General features: G+C 40.1%; 1 protein-coding gene across 1 annotated transcript in view; it reads right to left on the bottom strand.

Annotated features, from left to right (window-relative positions):
• LOC126213200 (ATPase family AAA domain-containing protein 3) overlaps positions 1 to 19,490 on the bottom strand; it is a 102,367-nt gene extending 82,877 nt beyond the window's left edge. Inside the window, exons 1-2 of the mRNA XM_049940832.1 lie at positions 19,148 to 19,490; positions 16,058 to 16,271 (exon numbers count right to left, since the gene is read on the bottom strand). Coding sequence (XP_049796789.1) covers positions 16,058 to 16,271; positions 19,148 to 19,337 — 404 coding nt within the window. The 5' untranslated portion in view covers positions 19,338 to 19,490. The remainder of the gene's footprint in view (positions 1 to 16,057; positions 16,272 to 19,147) is intronic.
• Positions 19,491 to 25,148: the final 5,658 nt, after the last annotated feature.

Here is a 25,148-nt window from a genome sequence, read left to right as displayed (position 1 = left end):
GGACGTAAGAGGGAAGCAGTGATTGAGAAGGGCACGAGACAGAATTGTACCTCATATCATTGTTATTCAAACTGTGGACTGAGCAAGTATGATGTGTGTTCAGTAAGTAATGCAACACATTTTTTTCTGAAAGCAGGGTGGTTTTATTCAGGATTCCAAACGACCTTATTGTTCCCCTGTATTCAGGTTACAAAAAACTATTTGTCAGCATGTTGTTGTTGTTGTCTTCAGTCCTGACTGGTTCGATGCAGCTCTCCACGCTACTCTATCCTGTGCAAGCTTCTTCACCTCCCAGTACCTACTGCAACCTACATCCTTCTGAATCTGTTTAGTGTATTCATCTCTTGGTCTCCCTCTGCGATTTTTACCCTCCACACTGCCCTCCAATGCTACATTTGTGATCCCTTGATGCCTCAGAATATGCCCTACCAACCGATCCCTTCTTCTAGTCAAGTTGTGCCACAAACTCCTCTTCTCCCCAATTTTATTCAATACTTCCTCATTAGTTACGTGATCTACCCATCTCATCTTCAGCATTCTTATGTAGCACCACATTTCGAAAGCTTCTATTCTCTTCTTGTCCAAACTATTTATCGTCCATGTTTCACTTCCATACAAATACTTTCAGAAACCACTTCCTGACACTTAAATCTATACTCAATGTTAACAAATTTCTCTTCTTCAGAAACGTTTCTTGCCATCATCAGTTATTTTGCTCCCCAAATAGCAAAAGTCCTTTACTACTTTAAGTGTCTCATTTCCTAATCTAATTCCCTCAGCATCACCCGACTTAATTAGACTACATTCCATTATCCTCGTTTTGCTTTTGTTGATGTTCATCTTATATCCGCCTTTCAAGACACTGTCCATTCCATTCAGCTGTTCTTCCAGGTCCTTTGCTGTCTCTGACAGAATTACAATGTCGTCGGCAAACCACAATGTTTTTATTTCTTCTCCATGGATTTTAATACCTACTCCGAATTTTTCTTTTGTTTCCTTTAGTGCTTGCTCAATATACAGATTGAATAACATTGGGGAGAGGCTACAACCCTGTCTCACTCCTTTCCCAAATGCTGATTCCTTTTCGTGCCCCTCGACTCTTATAACTGCCATCTGGTTTCTGTACAAATTGTAAATGGCCTTTCACTCCCTGTATTTTACCCCTGCCACCTTTAGAATTTGAAAGAGAGTATTCCAGTTAACGTTGTCAAAAGCTTTCTCTAAGTCTACAAATGCTAGAAACGTAGGTTTGCCTTTTCTTAATCTTTCTTCTAAGATAAGTCGTAAGGTTAGTATTGCCTCGCGTGTTCCAACATTTCTACGGAATCCAAACTGATCTTCCCCGAGGTCGGCTTCTACCAGTTTTTCCATTCGTCTGTAAAGAATTCGCATTAGTATTTTGCAGCCGTGACTTATTAAACTTATTAAACACCATGCCTGGATTATTGACAAGAAAAATGAAAACTAAGAGGAAGAATGTGTGCAAGGGTCTCATGAATACCTTTACTGAAGAGTGGAAACAGTGTTTTGATGGCGTCATTACCCAGGATGAAACACGGTTGATTTGTCCGAACCTGAGAGCAAAACCAAATCCGTAGAGTGGCGTCATCCGGGTTCCCCTCGGAAGAAGAAACTGAGACTTTCACGAACAGCAGGCCGAAAGGTGATGGAATACTTCTTCTAGGATCAGTGTGGTGTCATTTTCATTGACTTTTTGGAACCTGGCTTCACAATTAACCAGGACCGTTACTGTTTGTCATGGGACAAGCTGCAACTTGCCATCGAGACTGAAACCACAGCTTCAGGTTCAGCTGATCAAGACCACACCATGACAATGCCAAACCCCATACAGCCTTTATGACGCAGCAGAAAATCAGGAACATGGGTTGGAAAATTGTTCCTCATCCTCTCTACAGTACGGACTCGGCTCCGTCTGATGTTTACCTCTTCGGTCATCTGAAGGCCCACCTGTGCGGTAAACCATTTGATAGTGAGAAAGACCTTATTTCCTGTGTCAAGCGATGGTGCAAAAGTCAATCCCCAGAATTTTACCAAAGTGCATTTACAGCATGGAAAGAACATAGGGCCAGATGAGTCACAGCTGATGGAGGCTACATTGAGTAGTCTCAATGTACAGCCTGTATGTTCACAAAAAATTTCATTCTCTTTCTGCAAAACATAAAAAAATTAGAGATGTTGTTGTTGTTGTTGTTGTTGTGGTCTTCAGTCCTGAGACTGGTTTGATGCAGCTCTCCATGCTACTCTATCCTGTGCAAGCTTCTTCATCTCCCAGTACGTACTGCAACCTACATCCTTCTGAATCTGCTTTGTGTATTCATCTCTTGGTCTCCCTCTACTATTTTTACCCTCCTTGCTGCCCTCCAGTACTAAATTGGTGATCCCTTGATGCCTCAGAACATGTCCTACCAACCGATCCCTTCTTCTGGTCAAGTTGTGCCACAAACTTCTCTTCCCCCCAATCCTATTCAATACTTCCTCATTAGCTATGTGATCTACCCATCTAATCTTCAGCATTCTTCTGTAGCACCACATTTCGAAAGCTTCTATTCTCTTCTTGTCCAAACTATTTACCGTCCATGTTTCACTTCCATACATGGCTACACTCCATACAAACACTTTCAGAAATGACTTCCTGACACTTAAATCTATACTCGATGTTAACAAATTTCTCTTCTTCAGAAACGATTTCCTTGCCATTGCCAGTCTACATTTTATATCCTCTCTACTTCGACCATCATCAGTTATTTTGCTCCCCAAATAGCAAAACTCCTTTACTACTTTAAGTGTCTCATTTCCTAATCTAATACCCTCAACATCACCCGACTTAATTCGACTACATTCCATTATCCTCGTTTTGCTTTTGTTGATGTTCATCTTATATCCTCCCTTCAAGACACCATCCATTCCGTTCAACTGCTCTTCCAAGTCCTTTGCTGTCTCTGACAGAATTACAATGTCATCGGCGAACCTCAAAGTTTTTATTTCTTCTCCATGGATTTTAATACCTACTCTGAATTTTTCTTTTGTTTCCTTCACTGCTTGCTCAATATACAGATTGAATAACATCGGGGAGAGGCTACAACCCTGTCTCACTCCTTTCCCAACCACTGCTTCCCTTTCATGCCCCTCGACTCTTATAACTGCCATCTGGTTTCTGTACAAATTGTAAATAGCCTTTCGCTCCCTGTATCTTACCCCTGCCACCTTTAGAATTTGAAAGAGAGTATTCCAGTCAACATTGTCAAAAGCTTTCTCTAAGTCTACAAATGCTAGAAACGTAGGTTTGCCTTTCCTTAATCTTTCTTCTAAGATAAGTCGTAAGGTCAGTATTGCCTCACGTGTTCCAGTATTTCTACGGAATCCAAACTGATCTTCCCCGAGGTCGGCTTCTACCAGTTTTTCCATTCGTCTGTAAAGAATTCGTGATAGTATTTTGCAGCTGTGGCTTATTAAACTGATTGTTCGGTAATTCTCACATCTGTCAACACCTGCTTTCTTTGGGATTGGAATTATTATATTCTTCTTGAAGTCTGAGGGTATTAGAGATGACTGTGCAAAATTCTTTGAACACCTTTTGTACAATACTGCAGGGGCCACAGCAGGAGAGATCGGACAGGTTTGCATGACTGGCTGCTATGATGACAGGCGCCTTGCCAAATAGGTCACTGTGCTTTCGTTCATTGCCAGGTCTACGTGGACATTCAGTCTATGAATATCTGTGACGTCCTGGTCTTCTGCCGAAAGAAACTAAATGACAGCTCTCTGCTTGGAAAGCACCTCTTGTCACAGACACCATTTTGAAGGCTACATACAGCACTGCCACCTATCGGAACTCCATCAAACTATAGGGGCTGAAATGGGAATATTCCACGATGTCCCACAACAAATTCCTCATTATTTCAATCAAAGCAGGCTGAGGCAAAAAATTTTGCTTTACTAATTGAATGCCCCCTCTTGTAGTAAATAAAATCAAAGAGAAAATTGGGAACAGAATTAAATTTCAAGGAGAGGAGTGGGGGGAGGGGGGGGGCAGGGGAGGGGGGGGGGTGAATGAAAACTTTGAGGCTTGCCAATGACGTTGTGATTCTGTTCGAGGTGGCAAGGAACTTGGAATAGTAGCTGAACGGAATAGATGATGACTTGAAAGGAGGTTGTAAGATAAACAGAAACAAAAGTAATAATGGAAATAGTCATACTAAATTAGCAGATGCTGACAAAATTAGATTTGCAAATAAGACACAGAAAGTAGTAGATGTGTGTCGCTATTTGGGTAGCAAAATAAGTGACCACGGTCACGTAAAGAGGATATAAAACTGAGAATGGCAATACTAAGGTATACATTTCTGAAAGCAACATTTGTTAACGTAGGTCATAAATTTACGTCATATACAGGGTGCACCATTTATCTTGACCTCCCTAGATAACTGTTCGTCCAGATGCAAATTACAAAATGTTTCAAGCAAATGTTCTTTAGCCGTCAGGGGGACATCAATCAGTATGATTGCCTTCGTTGCACCTTTGTTTTTTACAAAGATATGAACAGTGGTGTGACTCTTTTAAATGGCGCTCTGTATTTTTTATTCGGTAATTCATTTCCTCTCCTAAAGACCTACTCAAAAATGTACCACAGTGTTACCGTTCACTGAAACACAACGCTATTAATTACATAACACATCACTGGCGTTGACGCTCCCAGCGCTTAGTGCAGGTACTCGGGGTAATGGAAAACATCCACGTGCTGATGTTGACAGAGGACAAATGTAAACACAAGTAGAATGCACGCCCGTCATTCCGTCAACCATCGTCAGTTGAAGAGTTGTGTGAGTAGAATGTACACCGACGACGAGATGATTGAAATGCTACTCATCTATGGGGAATGCAAGTTATCAGAACAGTAATTGCAATACTGTTTTCTTATGTATGGGTACATTTAGTACAGTAGTTTAGTCCTTTTAAATACAGTTGTGTAGAGTAGGCATACTGTAAAGGCTGTACTTCCTACAAACTGCATCGACATAATGTTTCTTTTATTGTTGTTGAAGTTAGGCGAAATGCTACGCAGGCAGTGGAACTGTACAGAGAGTGATATTGTGACAAGAACCCACTTTCCTGACAGATGTTTTCTCGTCCCCTTGTGACGCTTCACGAAACAGGAAGTTTCAACCCACGACAATGCAATTGTCGTAGCACTCGCACAGATGAAGCTGCCGAAGTTACTGTTCTCGCTTCCACTGCTATGGATGCACATGTGACCACACGACAGCTCGAACAAGAGACTGACATTCCTAAAACCAGTGTTTGTCGTATTCTTACACGTCACCGGTTCCATCCTTACCATGTACACCTACATCAAAAATTGCTTGCAATGATTTCCATAATCGTGTACAGTTCTGTCAGTGGGCACAGCAATGAATCCTCACCAACCTGAACTTCTTCTCCAATGTTCTATTTACTGATAAATGTTCCTTCTCAAACAAAGGACAGGTAAATACAAGGAACACGGATTATTGGTCCAGCGACAACCCACAGGTGGAACATCAATGTCAATGGAGAGTTAACGTCTGGTGTTGGATGCTTGGTACTACAATTATTGGCCCTTATTTCATCAATGGTAGTCTAAATGGCACAGCGTATCCCAACTTCCTCAAATGAATTCTTCCACCTCTTCCGGATGAAGTGCCACTAAGAACTAGAATGCTTATGTGGCATCAACACGATGGATGTCCAGCACATAATGTCTCACGTGCACGTCATGTTCGGAACCGAAGCTATCCTGCCAGATGGATCGGTCGAGGAGGAACAGTTACTTGGCCTGCTAGGTCTCCTGATTTAAAATCCTCTGGACTTTTTTCTTTGGGGATGCGTTACAGACATTGTCTATTGCAATATTCCAGCAACTCCGGAGAACATGCAGAAATGTATCGTGCTTGCTTGTAATTCTCTTCAGCAGGCAACACTAGAAGCAGTAAATAATTCCTTCATTCAATGAGTGCACCAGTGTATCGGTGTCCAGGGTCACCACTTTCAGCACCTGTGAATGTCCCACTCCTGGCTAGTGGTACAGGAGAGTCAAAGTCAATTTTGTGTTACGGTTTTACTGGGTTTTCATTTGCTTGCTGACAACTCCAGCAAGTGGACAAGTTTGTGATCCCGGGCTCAAAGTCAGTGTTGTGTTATGTAATTAATGACGTTGTGTTTCAGTGAATGGTACACTGTGATACATTTTTGAATCGGTCTTTAGGAGAGGAAATGAATTACCGAATAAAAAATACTGGGTGCCATTTAAAAAAGTCATACTGCTGCTCATATCTTTGTAAAAAACAAAGCTACAATGGCGGCAATCATGCTCATTGATGTCCCTCTGTCGGCCAAAGAACATTTGATTGAAACAATTTGTAATTTGCATCTGGACAAAGAGTTATTTAGGGTGATCTGGATAAATGGGACACCCTTTATAGTTGATGTTCCCATCACATACTGAGTATCACTTTGACTACGATAATGATGTAGGCTGAAGTGACGAATTAAAGTTTGTACCAGCGTCGTGATTCAAACTTGGGTCTCGTGCTTACTAGACAGCTGCGCTACCCGCTGCATCACGCTGCACTGCGGCTACCACCACTGCACAGTTTACACTAGTACGTCTCCATCTCAGGTTCGAATCCCAGCACTGGTATAAATCTTAATTCATTACTTCAGCCTACATCATTATCATAGGCAAATTTCAGCATTACAAAGTCTTTTCTGAATGTATCTGTCTGAAGTGTAGCCTTGTAAAGAACTGAAACTTGGATGATAAACAATTCAGGAAAGGAGAGAACAGAAGCCTTTGAAATGTGGATGTGGAGAGAAGGAATTTATAGCACAACTTGACTAAAGATGGGATTTGGTTGACAAGACAATTCCTGACGCAGAAAGAAATTGCCAGTAAGTGTGGCTGGTAAAAATAGTACGAGCAGGTCTAGGCACGAATACAGTAAGCACGTTCTAGTGGATGTAGGTGCATAGTTATGCAGAGGTGGAGAGACTTGAGCTGCATAAAGCCTGTCATCAGACTGAAGACAACGGCAACGACATATTAACACACCGACAATAATCAATGTTACGGTACTTAGATGGAAATGACTGCACTTTTATTATTGTCAAACACTTGCTTTCAACAACTCGATTACAATGAATGAAGGTCACTTACGACATAACAAATATTTCAATGAAAGATGGTTGAATGAAAAGTAATGCCTCCACCTTTGTTAATTGAGTTTGGATGGAAATATTTTAATAAAACAAATGCATAAATAATCCTTAGAATGTGATCTTTAATTAACAATATTCACTTTTCCAATTGGATACATTTCTGCAAAAGATGAACAAGTTTTCTGAAGACGTCACGGAAGAAGTCGACACTCTGTTCCTGCAACCAGTCTCACAGTTCTCTCAATGTCTTCAACAGGAGCATAATGATGTCCCCGCAGATCGTCTTTCATTATCGGGAACAGATGGAAGTCAGACGGTACTAAATCTGGACTGTATGGAGGATGCCGTACGGTGGTGAGATTCAGTCTCTGATGTTGTGCTGTGGTGGCACGTGAAGTGTGTGGTTTGGCATTGTCATGCCGCAGGAAAACATTTCCCTTTTCCTTTCAGACACTTGTTAGCCATCATTTCAGAGATTGCAGCACTGCAATGTAATGCTCTGAATTTATTGTTGATCCACAATCAAGGAAATCAACATGGATAGCACCATCTGTGTCCCAGAACACTATGGCCATGATTTTTCCAGCTGAGGGCTGCATCTTGAATTTCTTTTTCTGGAGCGAATCTGTGTTGATACTCCTTAGACTGACGTTTCGTCTCCGGATCATAAAGGTGTACCCACGTTTCGTCTCCTGTCACACTTGAATGGGAAAAGTCATCACCTTCATTCTCGTAACGCGAGAGGAGTTCCTGGCAAGTTTCAAGTCTGTGCGCTTTCATTTCAGGAGTCAGCATCCAGGGTACCCGTCGAGCACAGATCTTCCGATAGCCAAGCAAAGCAATAATGTGACCCACACGTTCTTGTGAAATGCTGATTGTGCTTGCAATTCCTCTCCGAGTGATACGATAATCGTCCTGAATCAATCTGTCAACGTTTTGCTTGTCAAACTCGATGGTTGTTGTCACAGGACGTCCAACTCTCTGTTTGTCATGCAGGACAGATGTTCCCGCCTCAACATCTTTAAACTTACTCGCCCAACAACGCACAGTACTCACATCAACACAATCACCATAAACTGCTTTCATCCTCTGATGAATAACGTTTGGGGTGACACCTTCTGCTGTCAAGAATTCAATGACTGCATGTTGCTTAAATCGCATTGACCGGCCGTCTGCGCAGGGTTCCAAACTTTACACAGTAACAACACAACCGTTCAATGCTAAGGCTTCCCACCAACTGGAGCTGTACAGAAGAGGCTATGGAACAAGCAGTACCTGCCGCATACCAATGCTGCCAACTGTTGAAGAGTTACAAAGGTGGAGGCATTACTTTTCAGTCAACTCTCATACTTAAGTCTCAGGCGTACCTATCAGAAGGAAATATTAGAAGGGTTCAACTGTAGGAATCGATAATATCCCATAAACTGCAATACTGACATTGAACAGTATGTTTGTAATAAAATGAAAATATTTTTAACAGAGTTCACATGTGTATACAGTTCCTTATGGCAGGTCCTTCGAGGTGGAATGAGATTCAAGATTTCATCAATATTCTACATTTAGTTAGTAAAGTGAAAGTTGTGAAACATCCAGCTGGGAAAAGCAGCGAGCTTGTGGATGTCTACAACAAATGGGTCTGAAGATGGTATCATAGACCGAAGTTCATAACCAGATGTACAATATTGTGGTCAGTAACTACAAAAAATCTTTTCTTTAATCACTGTGGACTTTGCTGTGACTGTGTTGCAACTTGTGAGCTATCTCTGCATATAAAAGTCAATGTCCCAACTGACTGACTCACTCACTCACCATCACCCAGCCCATACCACTAAGGATAAAAATTTGAAATTTGCAGGTGGTGGTGATCTTATGCTGTAGGCATCATTTAAGAAGGGATTTTTCGGTATTCCATTCCTACGGGGGTGAAGTCGGGAATGGAAGGTCTTTTGTCGTTACCAAGCAAATTTGAAGCTAGACCTATGAAACTTGGTATTTGGTTTCTTGGACAGAATTAAAAAAACGAGTGTTTCAGCATTTTTGAAAATTTAGCCCTCATGAGGGTAAAATAGAGCGAGAAAGCTTTTTTCAAAAGAATAAATCATTATTAAAGTATTTTTAAAGCTACATCTATGGAATCCAGTGTTTGACTTCTCAGTTATCAATAAAAAGAGTGTGTGAGGCGAAAAAGGGGATGAAATGGTTTTTTTGAAAATATTTCATTATGAAAGTGTTTTCAAACCTAAAGCTATGCAAATTTGAATTTGGTTTCTTGGATAGAAATCAAAAAAATGTGTGTGTGTCACTTATTTTGCAAATTCTACCACTATGGGGTTGAAACGGGGAGTGAAAATTTTTAATGAAATATTTCATCATGCAAGCATTTTTGAAGCTAAATCAATGAAAAGTTGTAGTTGGCTTCTCTTTCAGTAATAAAACACTACACCTTTCAATGTCTTTGGAAAGTTGACCACTTAGTGGTTAAATTCTGTATGAAAATATTTCATTGGAAAGCATTTTTTGAAGCTAACTCTTTGAAAACTGGTATTTGGCTTCTCGGTTGGAAATGAAAAAAATTTGACTCACTATCGCGCGTATACACTTATGGTCGATCATACGGAGTATCAAGAGAAACTGAGACTGAATTGAGGAGTTCTTGGTAGGGTAGACACAGAAGAGCTTCTGTGAAGTTTGGAAGGTAGGAGACGAGGTACTGGCAGAATTGAAGCTGTGAAGACGGGTCACGAGTCGTGCTTCGGTAGCTCAGTTGGTAGAGCACTTGCCCGCAAAAGGCAAAGGTCCCGAGTTCGAGTCTCGGTCTGGCACACAGTTTTAATCAGTCAGGAAGTTTCATATCAGTGCACACTCTGCTGCAGAGTGAAAATCTCATTCTGGAAACAACATGTTATCTTGGACAGAGAGTCATCATCAGATGTAGAAGTAACTTGGGGTGTGCCCCAGAAGATGTGTTGGGATACTTGCTGTTCATGTTGTATATTAATAACCTTGCGGACAATATTAACAGTAAAATCAGGTCTTTACCAGATAATGCAGTTATCTACAATCAAGTAATGTTGCAAAGAAGCTGTATAAATTTTCAATCTAATCCTGATAAGAATTCACAGTGCTGCAAAGATCAGGAACTTGCTTTAAATGTTCAGAAAAGTGAAATTTTACGCTTCTCAAAAAACGTAGTACTGTATGACTAAAATATCAGTCGGTCACTGTTGGACTCAGCCAACTCATACAAATACCAGGATGTAACACTTCGTTCGGATATGAAATGAAATGATCACAGTGGTTCAGTCGTCGGTACAGGAGACTTCTTACAAATCACTCATGCGACTGGTTCTAGAATATTGCTCAGATGTGTGGGACCCTTACCAGATAGGACTAACAGGAGATATTGATAGCATACAGATTAGGGCAGCACAAATTGTCACAGGTTTGTTTAAGCTGTGGGAGACTTTCACAAAGATACTGAAAGAACTGCTGCACTCCATCTGTGAATGGATCAGGAAGAAACCCTAATAACTGGTATAATGGGACGTACCCTCTGCCATGCACCCCATGGTGGTTTGCAGAGTATAGACGTAGATGTAGAATGGAAAGAGGTACTTTCAGGTCATTGCCGAAGCCTCGACATGCAGTAGATAGGACCCTTAATAAACAAATAGCACTGCTTTAACATCAAACCAGAAGTTAGCCGAGGACATAGTATCATTCGCAAGCTGATACGCTCCAAGGGGGGAGCCAAATCCAAGGACCTCAAAACCTCACCACTCACCCTCTGTGGCTCTGCTGGTGAGTACACGCACCCGCATCGGTACAGATCGTGCAAAGCAAGTTTAAATCGCCTTCCAAGAGAGAAGCAGAATCGTCACTGGATGTCTGAAACCCACACCTCTGGACAAGATCCAGCACCTAGCTGGCATTATCAATCCAGCCATCCGTAGAGAAGCAGCAGCATTTAAACAATGATTTAAATCAGCCGAGTCACAATGCCACTTCCTTTACGGTCTGAGGACTTGTCTGGTATATCAGTAATTTTGTTTATGGGTCAGTGAATTTGGGTAACAATTTTAGGTATCTGTAACACATCACTTAACAGTGTGAGTCAGACACAAGAGGCGCCATGGTCGCTCATTTGTCGGCAGAGCAACTGCTGGCCTATACTGTGTACTGTGCTCGCCTCTAAGAGCCAATCATCGCTGCGCCCTGCTCCGTCTACTGCTAGTGGCATGGTAGCTCACAGCTCCCATTATAATCTAAACGTGATCAAACAAATCCCCTATAAAACTGCAAGAGGCGAGACCTGTCAGCTCCCCAGTTTTTTCCGCTAAGGCATTTCAAAATATTCAACAACTGGAAGCCAAGTTAATTTAGAGTCAAATAATAAACCCAAAAAGCATACAGTTTCTTGAAAACATAAAATATTGTGCCCCATTGTGGGCCCTGGTTGGTTAAAACTTCAACAAGCACAGTTAAAATTGACACATGTAGTTTTCTAGGGCAAGAGCTGAAAACCAGTCGTCCTGGCCCAGGTTTCCAGCCTCCTAAGGGTCAGCTGCAGCTGCTTCGTCATCGTTATAAGATCAGACGAAGAGTAGAAGATTGCAAAGTCAACCACAAACAAAGAGCATTTGCCAGGGCTCCTGACTTCAGGGGAAATGCCACTGATAGCAATGGCAAACAATATGACACTAACAAGGGAACCACCCCATTGCACCCCCCCCCCCCCTCAGATTTAGTTATAAGTTGGCACAGTAGATAGGCCTTGAAAAACTGAACACAGATCAATCGAGAAAACAGGAAGAAGTTGTGTGGAACTATGAAAAAAATAAGCAAAATATACAAACTGAGTAGTCCATGAGCAAGATAGGCAACATCAAGGATACTGTAAGCTCAGGAGCGCCGTGGTCCCGTGGTTAGTCTGAGCAGCTGCGGAACGAGAGGTCCTTGGTTCAAACCTTGCCTTGAGTGAAAAGTTTAATTTTTTATGTTCAGACAATTATCAAAGTTCTGGCACTCACACAAAATCAACTTCGCTCTCGAAAATTCTAGGACATGTTAGATTTGCTTGGACATATGCAGGATTTGATGGTCTACACACGGAAAAATTTGAAAATGTTAAAAACATATTTTTTGACAGAGCACAGGGAAAACTGTGTGACTGTGAGACTATTGCATTCATTTGTTTCAGTTTATGTGACAAACTCTTATGTTTTCATCACTTCTTTGGGAGTGATTATCACATCCACAAGAAAACCTAAATCGGGCAAGGTAGAAAAATCTTTTTACCCATTCGCCAAGTGTACAAGTTAGGTGGGTCGACAACATATTCCTTTCATGTGACGCATATACCGTCACCAGTGTCGTATAGAATATATCAGACGTGTTTTCCTGTGGAGGAATCGGTTGACCTATGACCTTGTGATCAAATGTTTTTGGTTCCCATTGGAGAGGCACGTCCTTTCGTCTTCTAATCGCACAGTTTTGCGGTGCGGTCGCAAAACACAGACACTAAACTTATTACAGTGAACAGAGACGTCAATGAACGAACGCACAGATCATAACTTTGCGAGAATAAACTTTTCACTTGAGGGAAGACTTGAACTAAGGGCCTCTCATTCTGCTCACACTAACCACGGGACCACGGCACTCCTGAAATCACAATATCCTTGATGTTGCCTATCTTGCACATGAACTACTCAGTTTGTATATTTTGCTTATTTTTTTCACAGTTCCACACAACTTCTTCCTGTTTTCTTGATTGATCTGTGTTCAGTTTTTCAAGGTCTATCCGCTGTGCCAACTTATAACTAAATCTGAGGGGGGTGCGATGGGGAGGTTCCCTTGTAAGAACACTGTCTTAGGTGACCCCATTCTGTTGAATATAGGAGTCAGAGACGGCATCTCCAATGTGATACTGAAAACACTGATCGTCAAGAAAGGATTGGATAAGAAGTGTCAGGTGTCCACATAGTCCCCATTATGAAGTTAGTGAAGGATGTTGTTCCTCCAAGTAGTGTCATATGCTCTTTTGAAGTCAAAAAACACACAAACCAACACAAACACAAAAAATAAACCAGATTAATCTAGAACACTTTGTCCATTGTTTTTTACTGCAGCTGCTGGTGTGGCATTTGGGTGGAAGGAAGGGGGCAGTGTATGGCTAGAAATCATTGATTTCGATTTCTAGCCATACACTGCCCCCCTCCTCCTACCCAAATGCCATACCAGCAGCTACAGTAAAAAACAATAGACAAAGTGTTCTAGATTAATCTAGTTTGAGACTGTTTATTTTTAAGTAAAATTTCTCTATGTATGAAACTTCCTGGCAAATTAAAACTGTGTGCCGGACCGAGACTCGAACTTGGGATCTTTGCCCGCGAAAGGCAAAGGTCCCGAGTTCGAGTCCCAGTCCGGCACACAGTTTTAATCTGCCAGGAAGTTTCATATCAGCACACACTCCGCTGCAGAGTGAAAATCTCATTCTCTATGTATGTTTGTACAAACGCCTGAAGATGAACAAAACATTTTCGAAACGTTTTGCATTATGTTAGATTAGGCATAAAATAAAAAGTGACTGGTAGCAGAAACTTGAAATAAATAATTATCCCATACAGTCACGGTTCACAAACATAGCCATTATGGTTGAAAATAATAAGGATATGGAAATTTGCTAAAGTGGAAAATTTTAAATAATTCAGTACATTGAAATAATTCAGTACATTGTTCAACAGGCAAAATAATTTAAAACAGGAAATAAACCAACACATTGTGAACAGCTCTAAAACTAATTTCAGTCTAAAGCAGATAATGTCATCCAAGAATCTGTCAATTAAGACCAAACTTAAAGCATACAATGCCATGATAGTGCCAGTATTGCTGTATGGGACAGAAACCCTAGGTACAACAAAGAAGGATGAAGAAAACTTGTCAGTCTTTGAAAGAAAAATTATGTGAAGGATCTTAGGGCTTGTCCAGAAAGGGAACATATGGAGACATAGAAACAAAACAAGAATTGTATGAGCTGATGAGGCAATCGAACATCGTTCAAAAACTGAAAGCGTGGAGAATAAGCTTGGCAGGTTGGTTGGTTGGTTTTGGGGAAGGAGACCAGACAGCGTGGTCATCGGTCTCATCGGATTAGGGAAGGATGGGGAAGGAAGTCGGCCGTGCCCTTTCAGAGGAACCATCCCGGCATTTGCCTGGAGTGATTTAGGGAAATCACTAGCTTGGCAGGCCACATTGCTAGGAGACCAGACACCTGTCGGGCAAAAGCTGTACTTATGGGAAGACCTGACAGTACTCGTCCAATTGGAAGGCCCAGAAAGCGATGGGAGGATGAGCTACAGAAAGACTTTTGCCAGCTAGGAGTCCGTGACAACTGGATCGAAAGTGCACAAGATCGCCATCTATGCAGGAGCATAGTGAGGTCGGTGCATTATTTACAGGGTCCTCGATCGCTGATTTGATTTTGATGATGATGATTATGATGATTATGTAACATCCACGAGATAAATTTTAGCTACAGTGCGACGAGAGGAAATTATGCCTCTAACAGTTATAAACATTATCTATTCGACATACAAAAAAAACAGTGAAAACAATGATAAATATTAATTACTTTTATAATATTTTATGATGTAACTGCACATATCGATGTGTATCATACAAAGAATATGATAATTGTAAATTCCTTTTATGATCTGCGTTTGTCTTCCTTTGTTTTTACCTTTTGTTGGTTGGCTTTTGTGGGTTGTGGATGCATATCAAACTGAGGTCTCTTAAGAAATTGCAATTATTTGTTAATTATTACTTGAGAATAGAGTTCATTATTATTATAAATATGAGTGAATAATTATTTGTAACTTTAATTCCGCTCTCAGTAAGCATTATCTGTGTTAATTATTTCTTTCCCCTGCAAGGAGTGCAGCCATTGATGATAGTGATTTGTATCGCGTTTTTGTCTGCGTTTTCCTTAGAAAAAAATCAAATGTTTGCTTGATGAAGTCTAAATAGTGCTCAATACGAAAGTAAAGTTTAATAAGCATTTCAAATACTTATCCTATTTGCTCTAACAATAGAAAGTCTCTATCAATTGTCTGCCGCCATCTGAACAATTATCTCAGCGGCAAATTCAAATTATGCAACTCTGCAGACATAAATGCCGAAGGTAATAAAAATGTGTAAAAATAAATGTACACCGGTGGCCCCGAACTCATTTTAATGAAAATAATTCGAATCAGATTGGTTCTTTAAAAACAGTGCTCGTAGCACGATCCTTATAACAAACTTTTCTAGCTGATGTACGGAGCCGAAATTAATTACGCACGAGTTGCGAATATTGTTTCAGGTAACATATGTCAGTGTTGTGCGCGGCTGATATTCGGTGGTTTTAATGATCATTTTGCTGAAGATAACTGTTTCCATCATAATCAGTAGTTGGGTAGAATCTGTAGTATGAACTGCGATTTAGTGACACACAACTTACAGACAACACTTTAACACGACGTTAACTTGGAATTCTTTAGCAACTTGACCAAATCTTTAGCCGGGAGAAAAATTATTTAGTAATTACTCAATGTAATAAAATAAGATTATCATTTTCATTTACAAATTAATAAAATACCAAGCCACCGAATAACACAGCGAATGACGATTAGTTCCAGCCGTGACAGAAATTTTAATTTACTCCTTCCACTTCTATCACTATTGAAGATAAAGTTGAGACTCATATGTCTTAAGGGAAATGTGCTATCATTATTATCATTAATAACAATTATTCCAGATTTCTAGAAAGCAACAGAACTGTTGAGCAGCAGCCGCAATCACCCACCTCTTGCGTGCCAGCTGGTCCTGGTATTGCGCACGTGCCTGGTGCTGCTTCGTCTCTTCCTGTAGTGTCTTGCGACGCTCCTCCGCTGCCACCCGCTGCTGTTCCACCTTCATCTGCTCGATGTGTGCCTCGTACTCCTTCAGCTTCGAAGCGTACTCCTGCTGCCGCGTCGTCTCCTGCAGCTTCGACAGTTCTAGGGCCTCTTTCGCGTGTCCTGTGTGGTATGCAGAACAGGTGCTCATCAGGGTGGCTGCCTCACAGGTATGTGGGGTAAGGTGTACTAAGGGGACACTGTACATGAAATTCGTTTACATCTGACATTTTCTGTTTTCTACTCCATAATGTACTTCGAGCTTTCCTGAACATTTTGGTATGTAATACATTCAAATCAGACAATTGTGAGACCTTCAAATAATATTGTAATGAAACTCCCTGACAGATTAAAACTGTGTGCCGGACCGAGACTCGAACTCGGGACCTTTGCCTTTCGGGGGCAAGTGCTCTACCATCTGAGCTACCCAAGCACGACTCACGCCCCGTCCTCACAGCTTTACTTCCACCAGTAGTGGCGATTCATTTCTGTTGGTCAAAGCGAATCGCTGAATCTAATGACTTCTTTCGGCAAAAGATACAGATTGATAACTTTTGTTTTTGACACGGATAACACAAGATATGCAATTATTGATCTAGTTATTATTGACTATAAAATAGCTTAATGATTTTCATACACATTTCTTGTATTACTGTTTCTTGGAATATGACAGGATTTCTTTGGTACAGTTTCGTATTCCATTCTTACAGTTTGATTACAAGTTGGCAAAGACAATGAATGTGACTCAAGGAAAACGTGGTGGCGGACTAATCTGTAGCTTAGCTCAATTACCATTCTGAAAATTTTGAGCAGTATTTTCAAAATGTCCCAATTTCCAACATTGTGGTTACACAGAAACCAAAATCTACAGATCAAATTTTACAGAATATTCTGTTTCATATGGCAAAATTTTACACAGTATATTCCACTATGACACCACAAAATATTAAACATTACACATTATGATGATGTTTACCGGACACTATTTTCTCATTTGTTCCACCATCTTTTCTTTTCATCTGACTAATGATTCACCATATCCATTTCCTGTCATTCACGAGGCAAATAGTTATCAACTACAGAGCAAAATGCAAACACCATTTATACGCTGTAAGCGCGCTTTTACCCAAGCACATAAGGAAAAACACGAACACACAGCAGCCTGGTTCACCGATATCCTTTGTCAAATGCGGGGCTCTAGGATAGGACAGCAACTCCTGAGAAAATTGTGTTTATGGAAGAATGGTTAACAATTCCTTGTCCAAATATAAAATGTACCTGGAAGTTGATGCTTTTAAAAAGCTGGTGCTTCTTCAGATATGCTAAATAGGACTTGAGTGTGACATTGTTCTTTTAAAAAAAAAAAAAAAAAAAAAAAAACTTCATAGCAGTGACTGGCGGATTTGTAATGGTGACGGAGGTTTTGCTAGCCAGGTAGTTTGACAAAACTTATGTAGAACCACTCCTGTATTTTTTAACTGATGTAGGACACACACAATACGAATCATACTGCTCATAACAAACTTTGTCTATTATGTGATAGGATCTTTCTCAATTTTGCAGATCTAGTTGTACTGAAAACAGGGTTAATTATGGAGATAACCTAGATCTTGGGCAACTCTAGACACCACTTTGTTACCAAAACATTTATTTAGTATTCAACTTCTTTGGCTTTGCCAAATACAATTTACTGTCACTTCCCAACCTACCTAGAACTCAGGCTATACTACAGATCACTCTGGTAAGACCAAAATTTCAAGGTAGTGTGGTCATCACCACCTCAAACTGATACTCTGATTGTCAGTTACCAAAGCCAATGAACGAGAATACAAAATAAAGACAGTAGTAACAGACTGACCTAGAAGTCAGCCCAATGTATACATTTGTGGTTGGCAACATATCCTCCATATTTAATACCTGTCACTACGATAGTGAACCAGTTTTAGTGATTTTATCTGAGCTAACTTTCACTAATAATTCAACACACTCCCCTCTATAAATAAACTACTAGGGATATTGGTAAATCATGTATAGCACACTCACAATAGAGAATATTCAAAGAATAGTCTGGTACAAATAATGTATGTACACTATACATTAACTACAAAAAAACGCAAATGACAGGGTCGAAGGGGAGGGAAGCCTTAATGCTCGCTGCTATGTAGGAACTGACTGGAAGTTAACAAGGTTAATTTGCATTTAAATTAGGTTCTTGAAAATGATTACTGTACAGACTCTGGCCTACACAGAGCACAGAAAATCTTACAGTCCATTCTATTTACAACTATGCATTAACTAAGAGTGGTAACCAGCTGTCACTTAATGTAGCTGGGTTGTATGAAAATGGTTCAAATGGCTCTGAGCACTATGGGACTTAACATCTGAGATCATCAGTCCCCTATAACTTAGAAGAACTTAAACCTAACTAACCTAAGGACATCAAACATCCATGCCCGAGACAGGAAGTGCCTAGAACTGCTTGGTCACAGCGGCCGGCACCTGTGTTGTAGCAACTTAATTCAAAGCAGCAGTTCTCCTTAAGTTTACATTTAATGGAACAAGCAAAAACAGTATATGGCTGCCTCATAATTACTGTTTACCACTCGTAACAAAACGTCATATGACAGTGGTTTGTCTTTGTTACTGTATAGGCCTACTATGAATGCATTAATGGACCGAAATCTGTAATAACGTCTGTTGGATCAAAATTAATGGAATGAGAATGACTTATGTCAGAACTTATTCTCATATCGTCATAAAAGCAACTGTCTAAACCAAATCACTGATGCAATATCTGTGTCAACAATGTACTTCGGAATTCTGCAATAGAATGTACATTAACAAATTTAAGTCACCCTAACATTAGTAGCACACTAATAAGTAATAAGTCCTAAAAACTTCTAAAACAATCCGTAAAGAGGCGTAACGTCCTGCTGATATTAACTTGCAAGTAAGGAGGTTATGTAATCACAAACACATATTGCTCAGAATTTACATACGGGATTTTTCGAGTTCTCTTGCAGCCTCTGCGGCTCTTTCCAGAGCTGAGGAATCAAACCGGTACGCCTCCATCTGAGATTTTCTGGCTTTGTCATCACCATCACCCCCAGATGAGATGCCGGGTGGCGGCTGCGGCGGCTCCATCGGCGGGGGCGGTTGCTGCCCTCGAGATCCGAATAGCCACGACATATTTCTGCTCAGCTGTGCGTTATCTTCCCGTGTCACCTCAAAATTTCGACGTATTCACAAAAAACTTCACAGCCGCTCTCACTGTATTCCGACCTTATCCGCAACACGAGGTTCACACTTCAAAGATCTCGATGTAATCATAGCGAAGACATTCGCTTTCTGATGTAACTTAATTTGCACTTTGCTTTATTTGCTTTCTTAAAACATAACAGAAAGAAATCTCAGATACGTTGCTATTTTACCATAGCCAAGTTAAAGCGAAAGTTTTTGCTTAATTTTCTCACGCAGAAATGATTATTACATTTTAGGGCAAACATCTTCACGTTACGTACTACGTAGGGAAACTGGAGAGTGGAGCTAATCTGACTGTTACAGGCGGCCTGGACTTTGGGCATAATGTGCGATGAATAGGAAGAAAAATGCAAAATTCATAAATGTAAAAGATCAGAGCAATTTACAAGAGGCGGAACTGTGCTTTTATAGACGCACAGAAAAAAAATATCGCAAATAAAAGTGTCGTAAGTCACGTAGTGGTGCGTGGAACATTTCGTAGGTTATGTATGTTAAACTGTATGTATATGATATAGGGTAATATACTCGTTGGGGACATATATTGTGTATTTACTGTGCAGTTTTATTTTTTGTTAACTAGGAAACGACATTTACAGTGGACTCGCATTGGGGAGGACGACGGCTCAAACTCGCGTGTGGCCATCATGATTTAGGTTTCCCTTGATTTCCCTAAATCGCTTCGGGCAAATGCCGGGAGGGTTCCTTTTAAAGGGCACGGCCGACTTCCTTCCCCGACCTTCCCTAATCCGATGGGACTGATGAGCTCGTTGTTTGGTCCCCTTCCCCCAAATCACTCAACCAAAACTGCATTTAATATGGTGCGAACGTTGACAGTTTACTCAATAGATTAATCTTTCGCCGCGCTCTTTATTTAGTATTCATGTTTACTGGAAACACCACCCAGTACCCACTCAAGTAAAATGTCGCCTTACAACATAACATACCACAGGGTATGATACAAATCAGCCTGCCACCCTAACCAAAACTTTCATTGCAATGAGGCCCTATCACATTTTAGTCAATATGGTTTAAATAATTATCAAATTGTTTTGAAACGCGGCGCTGATTTTGAAGAGTAATGTGCCTGCATATTGTGTATAGTCTCATTCCTTGTTTCTTAAGAGAGAGAGTCGAGCTGCTCAGTCAATGCATATGGTATGTTTCAGAGTGCTTCAGCATAAATTGTACGTTATGGAAAAAAAATGCTTGTGTCTACATTAATGTAAACCATCAATGGGATCAAAAATGTATCCAAGCAAGCTTAAACAAAAAAAATTAGAAAATATTAGCGATTATAACTTTTTGTCATCTAGGTTTATCAGGAGTTTAAATGGGATAGACATGTAAGTAATTTGTCAAAGACACTGACGTCAGTGTGCTGCTGGTTGTGGATATTAAAAGCTGCAGCAAGTAAAGAAACAGTGGTACAGGCATACAATGCACTGCTTTCCTATCGAGTCATTTTGTGGAGAAATGCTATTCAAAGCATAAATGTATGTAAAATGCAGAGAAAGAGCATTCAGGGTAATATGCGAGCATGAAAAACTATAATATTGTAAACTTCATTTTACTAAATTGGTGTTATAAATGTCCCATGTTTGTTGTTCCTGAAACACCATTCATTTACCATCTCATAAAAACTAGCTAGCTTGTACAGAACAAGCAGGTGCATGATTGTGGTACCAGATGACAAATATTTTCCAGAACATCATTCTGTCAGGAAAGTGTACCTAGTCCACAGTGCCATAATATTACACAGTAACACACTAGAAGAAGTAAAGATTACTCCAGCACCTAAAAACATACAAGAGGCATTTCTGAGAAAGCACCATTTTTATTCTATAAAAGAATTTATAAATATGTAACCTGAGTAATTTTTCTTCAGATACATACTGTTCAACTGTACATAGAGCATAGGAATGTTCATATATTTTCCTTTTTTGTTTTTACTGTATGTTATGCTATTCTGACCTGTGCAGTAGAATTTGTACAGCATATGGTGTGCACCAAAGCAGGATCAAAATACTTACAATACAAAACAGAAATGGTAATTTAGGAAAAAATGAGGCAAAAGATAATTTCTTAGATAATAAATTCCGTAAACATAGACATCTCCAAGCACCTTCAAATTCTCACACTCACAGACTAGTGCAGTATTTATTTCCTAATATTAATGACGTAACAACAAAGACCAGATTCAAGGAACAGGTTGGCCAGAGGCATACAATAAGTCATTCCTTCCAAACTCCTGTAATGTATGGAATAGGTAGGAACATTAATACAGATTATAGTGAGAAGTACCTCTTGATAAAAGATGCTAGGGGAAAAGTTATACTTCCATAGATATAGCCAAATATGCATTAGAAATTTATGCACGGACAGAATTGCTCAATCACATTAGGTAGGTGAACTGTATTAAAAACTTCTTCATATAAGAACAAGTAAATATGCCATAAATATATGGAATTACTTTGTAAAATGCTGCTCAGACATTCAGTCAGATCTCGATAAGATAAGAATGTGGAGCAATGATTGGCAGCTTGCTTTAAATGTTAAAAAATGTAGAACTGTGTGCATCACAAAATGCAAAAATATAATATCCTCTGAATAGAGTATGAGCAAGGTACAATTGGAATGGGTCAACTCATACAAATTCCTGTGTTTATAATTTGTAAGGATGTGAAATGGAACAATCACAGTCTCAGCTGTAGGTATAGCAGATGGTAGACCATGGTGCATTGGCAGGATACTGGGAAAGTACAGTCAATCTACAAAGGAGACTGCTTATGAAAAACTTATCTGACCCATCTTAGAATACTGCTCTAGTGTCTGGGACACATACCAAATTGGAGTAACAGTGGTTATTGATTGCATACAAAAAAAGGCAGCACACATGATTACAGGCTTGTTTGACGCATGGAAATGCGGAGAAACCAGAACAGGCAGGTGCTTCAAGACATATGCCAACTATCCCCCAAAATCCCACTTACAAAGTTTAAAAATTAGCTGTAACGTCTGTAGGAATATACTAAAACCTGCTGTGTATTACTCCGCTACACACCACGAAGATAAAATTAGTCTAATCACAGTGCACACAAGTGTGTTCTTCCCACTCACAATATGAGGAGAAGCCTTAATAAATGGTATAATGGGAAGTACCCTCTGCCATTTGCCTTATATTGTTTTGCTGTGTAGGGATGTACATGTAGAATATTTTTAGTCCATACTTATATCTGCATTTACATTACAGAATCATCCTATACCACTACTGACGTGCATACGGCAAAATATCCGTGTACACTATCCCCATTCAAACAATACACAGCCTTCTTTTCAAAAACTCACTATGCTTCTTTTTTCCCATCTTGCTTCAAAAAGTGTGCCTTCCTTTCACAAAGATGGGGTGCTGAAGACCTTGCTGTTGTCATCATCATAAACAACAACTTTCATGAAGTTGCTATATACATTGATGTGTTTGAAACAGGGAAAGCAGAAAAAAACACCCACCCACACAAAATATCTGGTGATCAAAAAGTCAGTATAAATTTGAAAACTGAATAAATCACGGAATAATATAGATAGAGAGATACAAATTGACACACATGCTTGGAATGACATGAGGTCTTTATTAGAACATGAGGTCTTTATTAGAACCAAAAAAATACAAAAGTTCAAAAATGTCCGACAGATGGTGCTTCATCTGATCAGAATAGAAATAATTAGCATAGCAAAGTAAGACAAAGCAAAGATGATGTTCTTTACAGGAAATGCTCAATATGTCCACCATCATTCCTCAACAATAGCTGTAGTCGAGGAATGTTGTGAACAGCACTGTAAAGCATGTCCAGAGTTATGGTCAGGCATTGGCATCGGATGTTGTCTTTCAGCATCCCTAGAGATGTCTGTCGATCACGATACAGTTGCGACTTCAGGTAACCCCAAAGCCAATAATCGCACGAACTGGGGTCTGGGGAGCTGGGAGGCCAAGCATGATGAAAGTGGCAGCTGAGCACACAATCATCGCCAAACGATGCACGCAAGAGATCTTTCACGCGTCTAGCAATATGGGGTGGAGCGCCATCCTGCATAAACATTGTACGTTCAAGCAGGTGTTTATCAGCCAGGCTGGGGATGATGCAATTCTGTAACATATTGACGTACCCCTCACCCGTCACCGTAGCAGTTACTGACGTTTTGCTGTCCAGCGCCATCTGTCAGACATTTTGTAAACTTTGTTTTTTTATACATTATTATTAATAATAAAACCCCATGTCATTCCAAGCACGTGTCAATTTTTACCTCTCTATCTACATTATTCCGTGGTTTATTAAGTTTTCAAATTTCTACTGACTTTTTGATCACCTGGTATATTTATCAATCTCTCTCTCTCTCTCTCTCTCTCTCTCTCTCTCTCTCTCTCTCTCTCTCTCTGCCAGATCACATTCCACATTCCTTACAGCCAACGAGTCTTGCTGCTTGGAAGACCAGAGAGTCAGGTACGTGATAGATTTTAATTTTTCCTCACATCACAATAACGCAAGTTAATCACAACTGAATTAGCTCATGATAGTCATCTGGTGCATTTCTATGGCACATTACCAGTAATGATGTTCCATATGCTAGTGACGAGGATGGAACACTAAAATTACCAAATGTAAGTTAAAATGCTCTAAGATTGTTGCAATGCTGAAACTGTGATAAATTTTCATTATGTCTACATGCATAGTTTACTAAGGTATGGTATATTATTCAGGGGAAATACAACTTTTGCAAAAACTGTCATTTAAACTTTAGAAGAAAACTGTAACACTAATAAATGATGTCACTCACAGAGAATCGTGTAGAGGTATTTTTAAATAATTAAAAATCATGGCCCTGCCAGCTGTATTTATATGAGAAAGTACCTGTTTCATAAAGATCATCAAGAGTATGCAACTCTGAACAGAAAGTTTCACAATTGTGAAAGCAGGGAATGGAGGAGACTTTCGAAGGGATGTACATTCAGAAACTACGTATCTACATCCATACTCTGCAAGCCACCTGACAGTGTGTGGCGGAGAGTACTTTGAGTACCTCTATCGGTTCTCCCTTTTATTACAGTCTCATATTGTTCATGGAAAGATTGTCGGTATGCCTCTGTGTGGACTTTAATCTCTCTGATTTTATCCTCATCGTCTCTTCGCAAGATATACGTAAGAGGGAGCAATATACTGTTTGACTCCTCGGTGAAGGTATGTTCTCGAAACTTCAACAAAAGCCCGTACTGAGCTACTCTCCTGCACAGTCTTCAACTGGAGTTTATCTGTCACCTCCATAACACTTTCACAATTACTAAATGATCCTGTAATGAAGCGTGCTGCTCTCCGTTGGATCTTCTCTATCTCTTCTATCAACCCTATCTGGTAGGGATCCCACACTGGTGAGCAATATTCAAGCAGTGGGCGAACAAGTGTGCTGTAACCTGCTTCCTTTGTTTTCGGATTGCATTTCCTTAGGATTCTTCCACTGAATCTCAGTCTCGCATCTGCTTTACCGCTGATTAACTTTATATGATCATTCCATTTTAAATCACTCCTAATGCCTACTCCCTGATAATTTATGGAATTAACTGCTTTCAGTTGCCGACCTGCTATATTGTAGCTAAATGATAAAATATCTTTGTTTCTATGTATTTGCAGCTCATTACACTTGAGACTGAGATTGAGATTCAATTGCCATTGCCTTCGTTGCAGATCCTCC

The sequence above is a fragment of the Schistocerca nitens genome, chromosome 11, assembly GCF_023898315.1.
Source record: "Schistocerca nitens isolate TAMUIC-IGC-003100 chromosome 11, iqSchNite1.1, whole genome shotgun sequence".
Lineage (NCBI taxonomy): Eukaryota > Metazoa > Arthropoda > Insecta > Orthoptera > Acrididae > Schistocerca > Schistocerca nitens.
The sequence above is the reverse complement of the archived record's forward strand: the minus strand, read 5'-3'. Positions and strand labels throughout refer to the sequence as shown.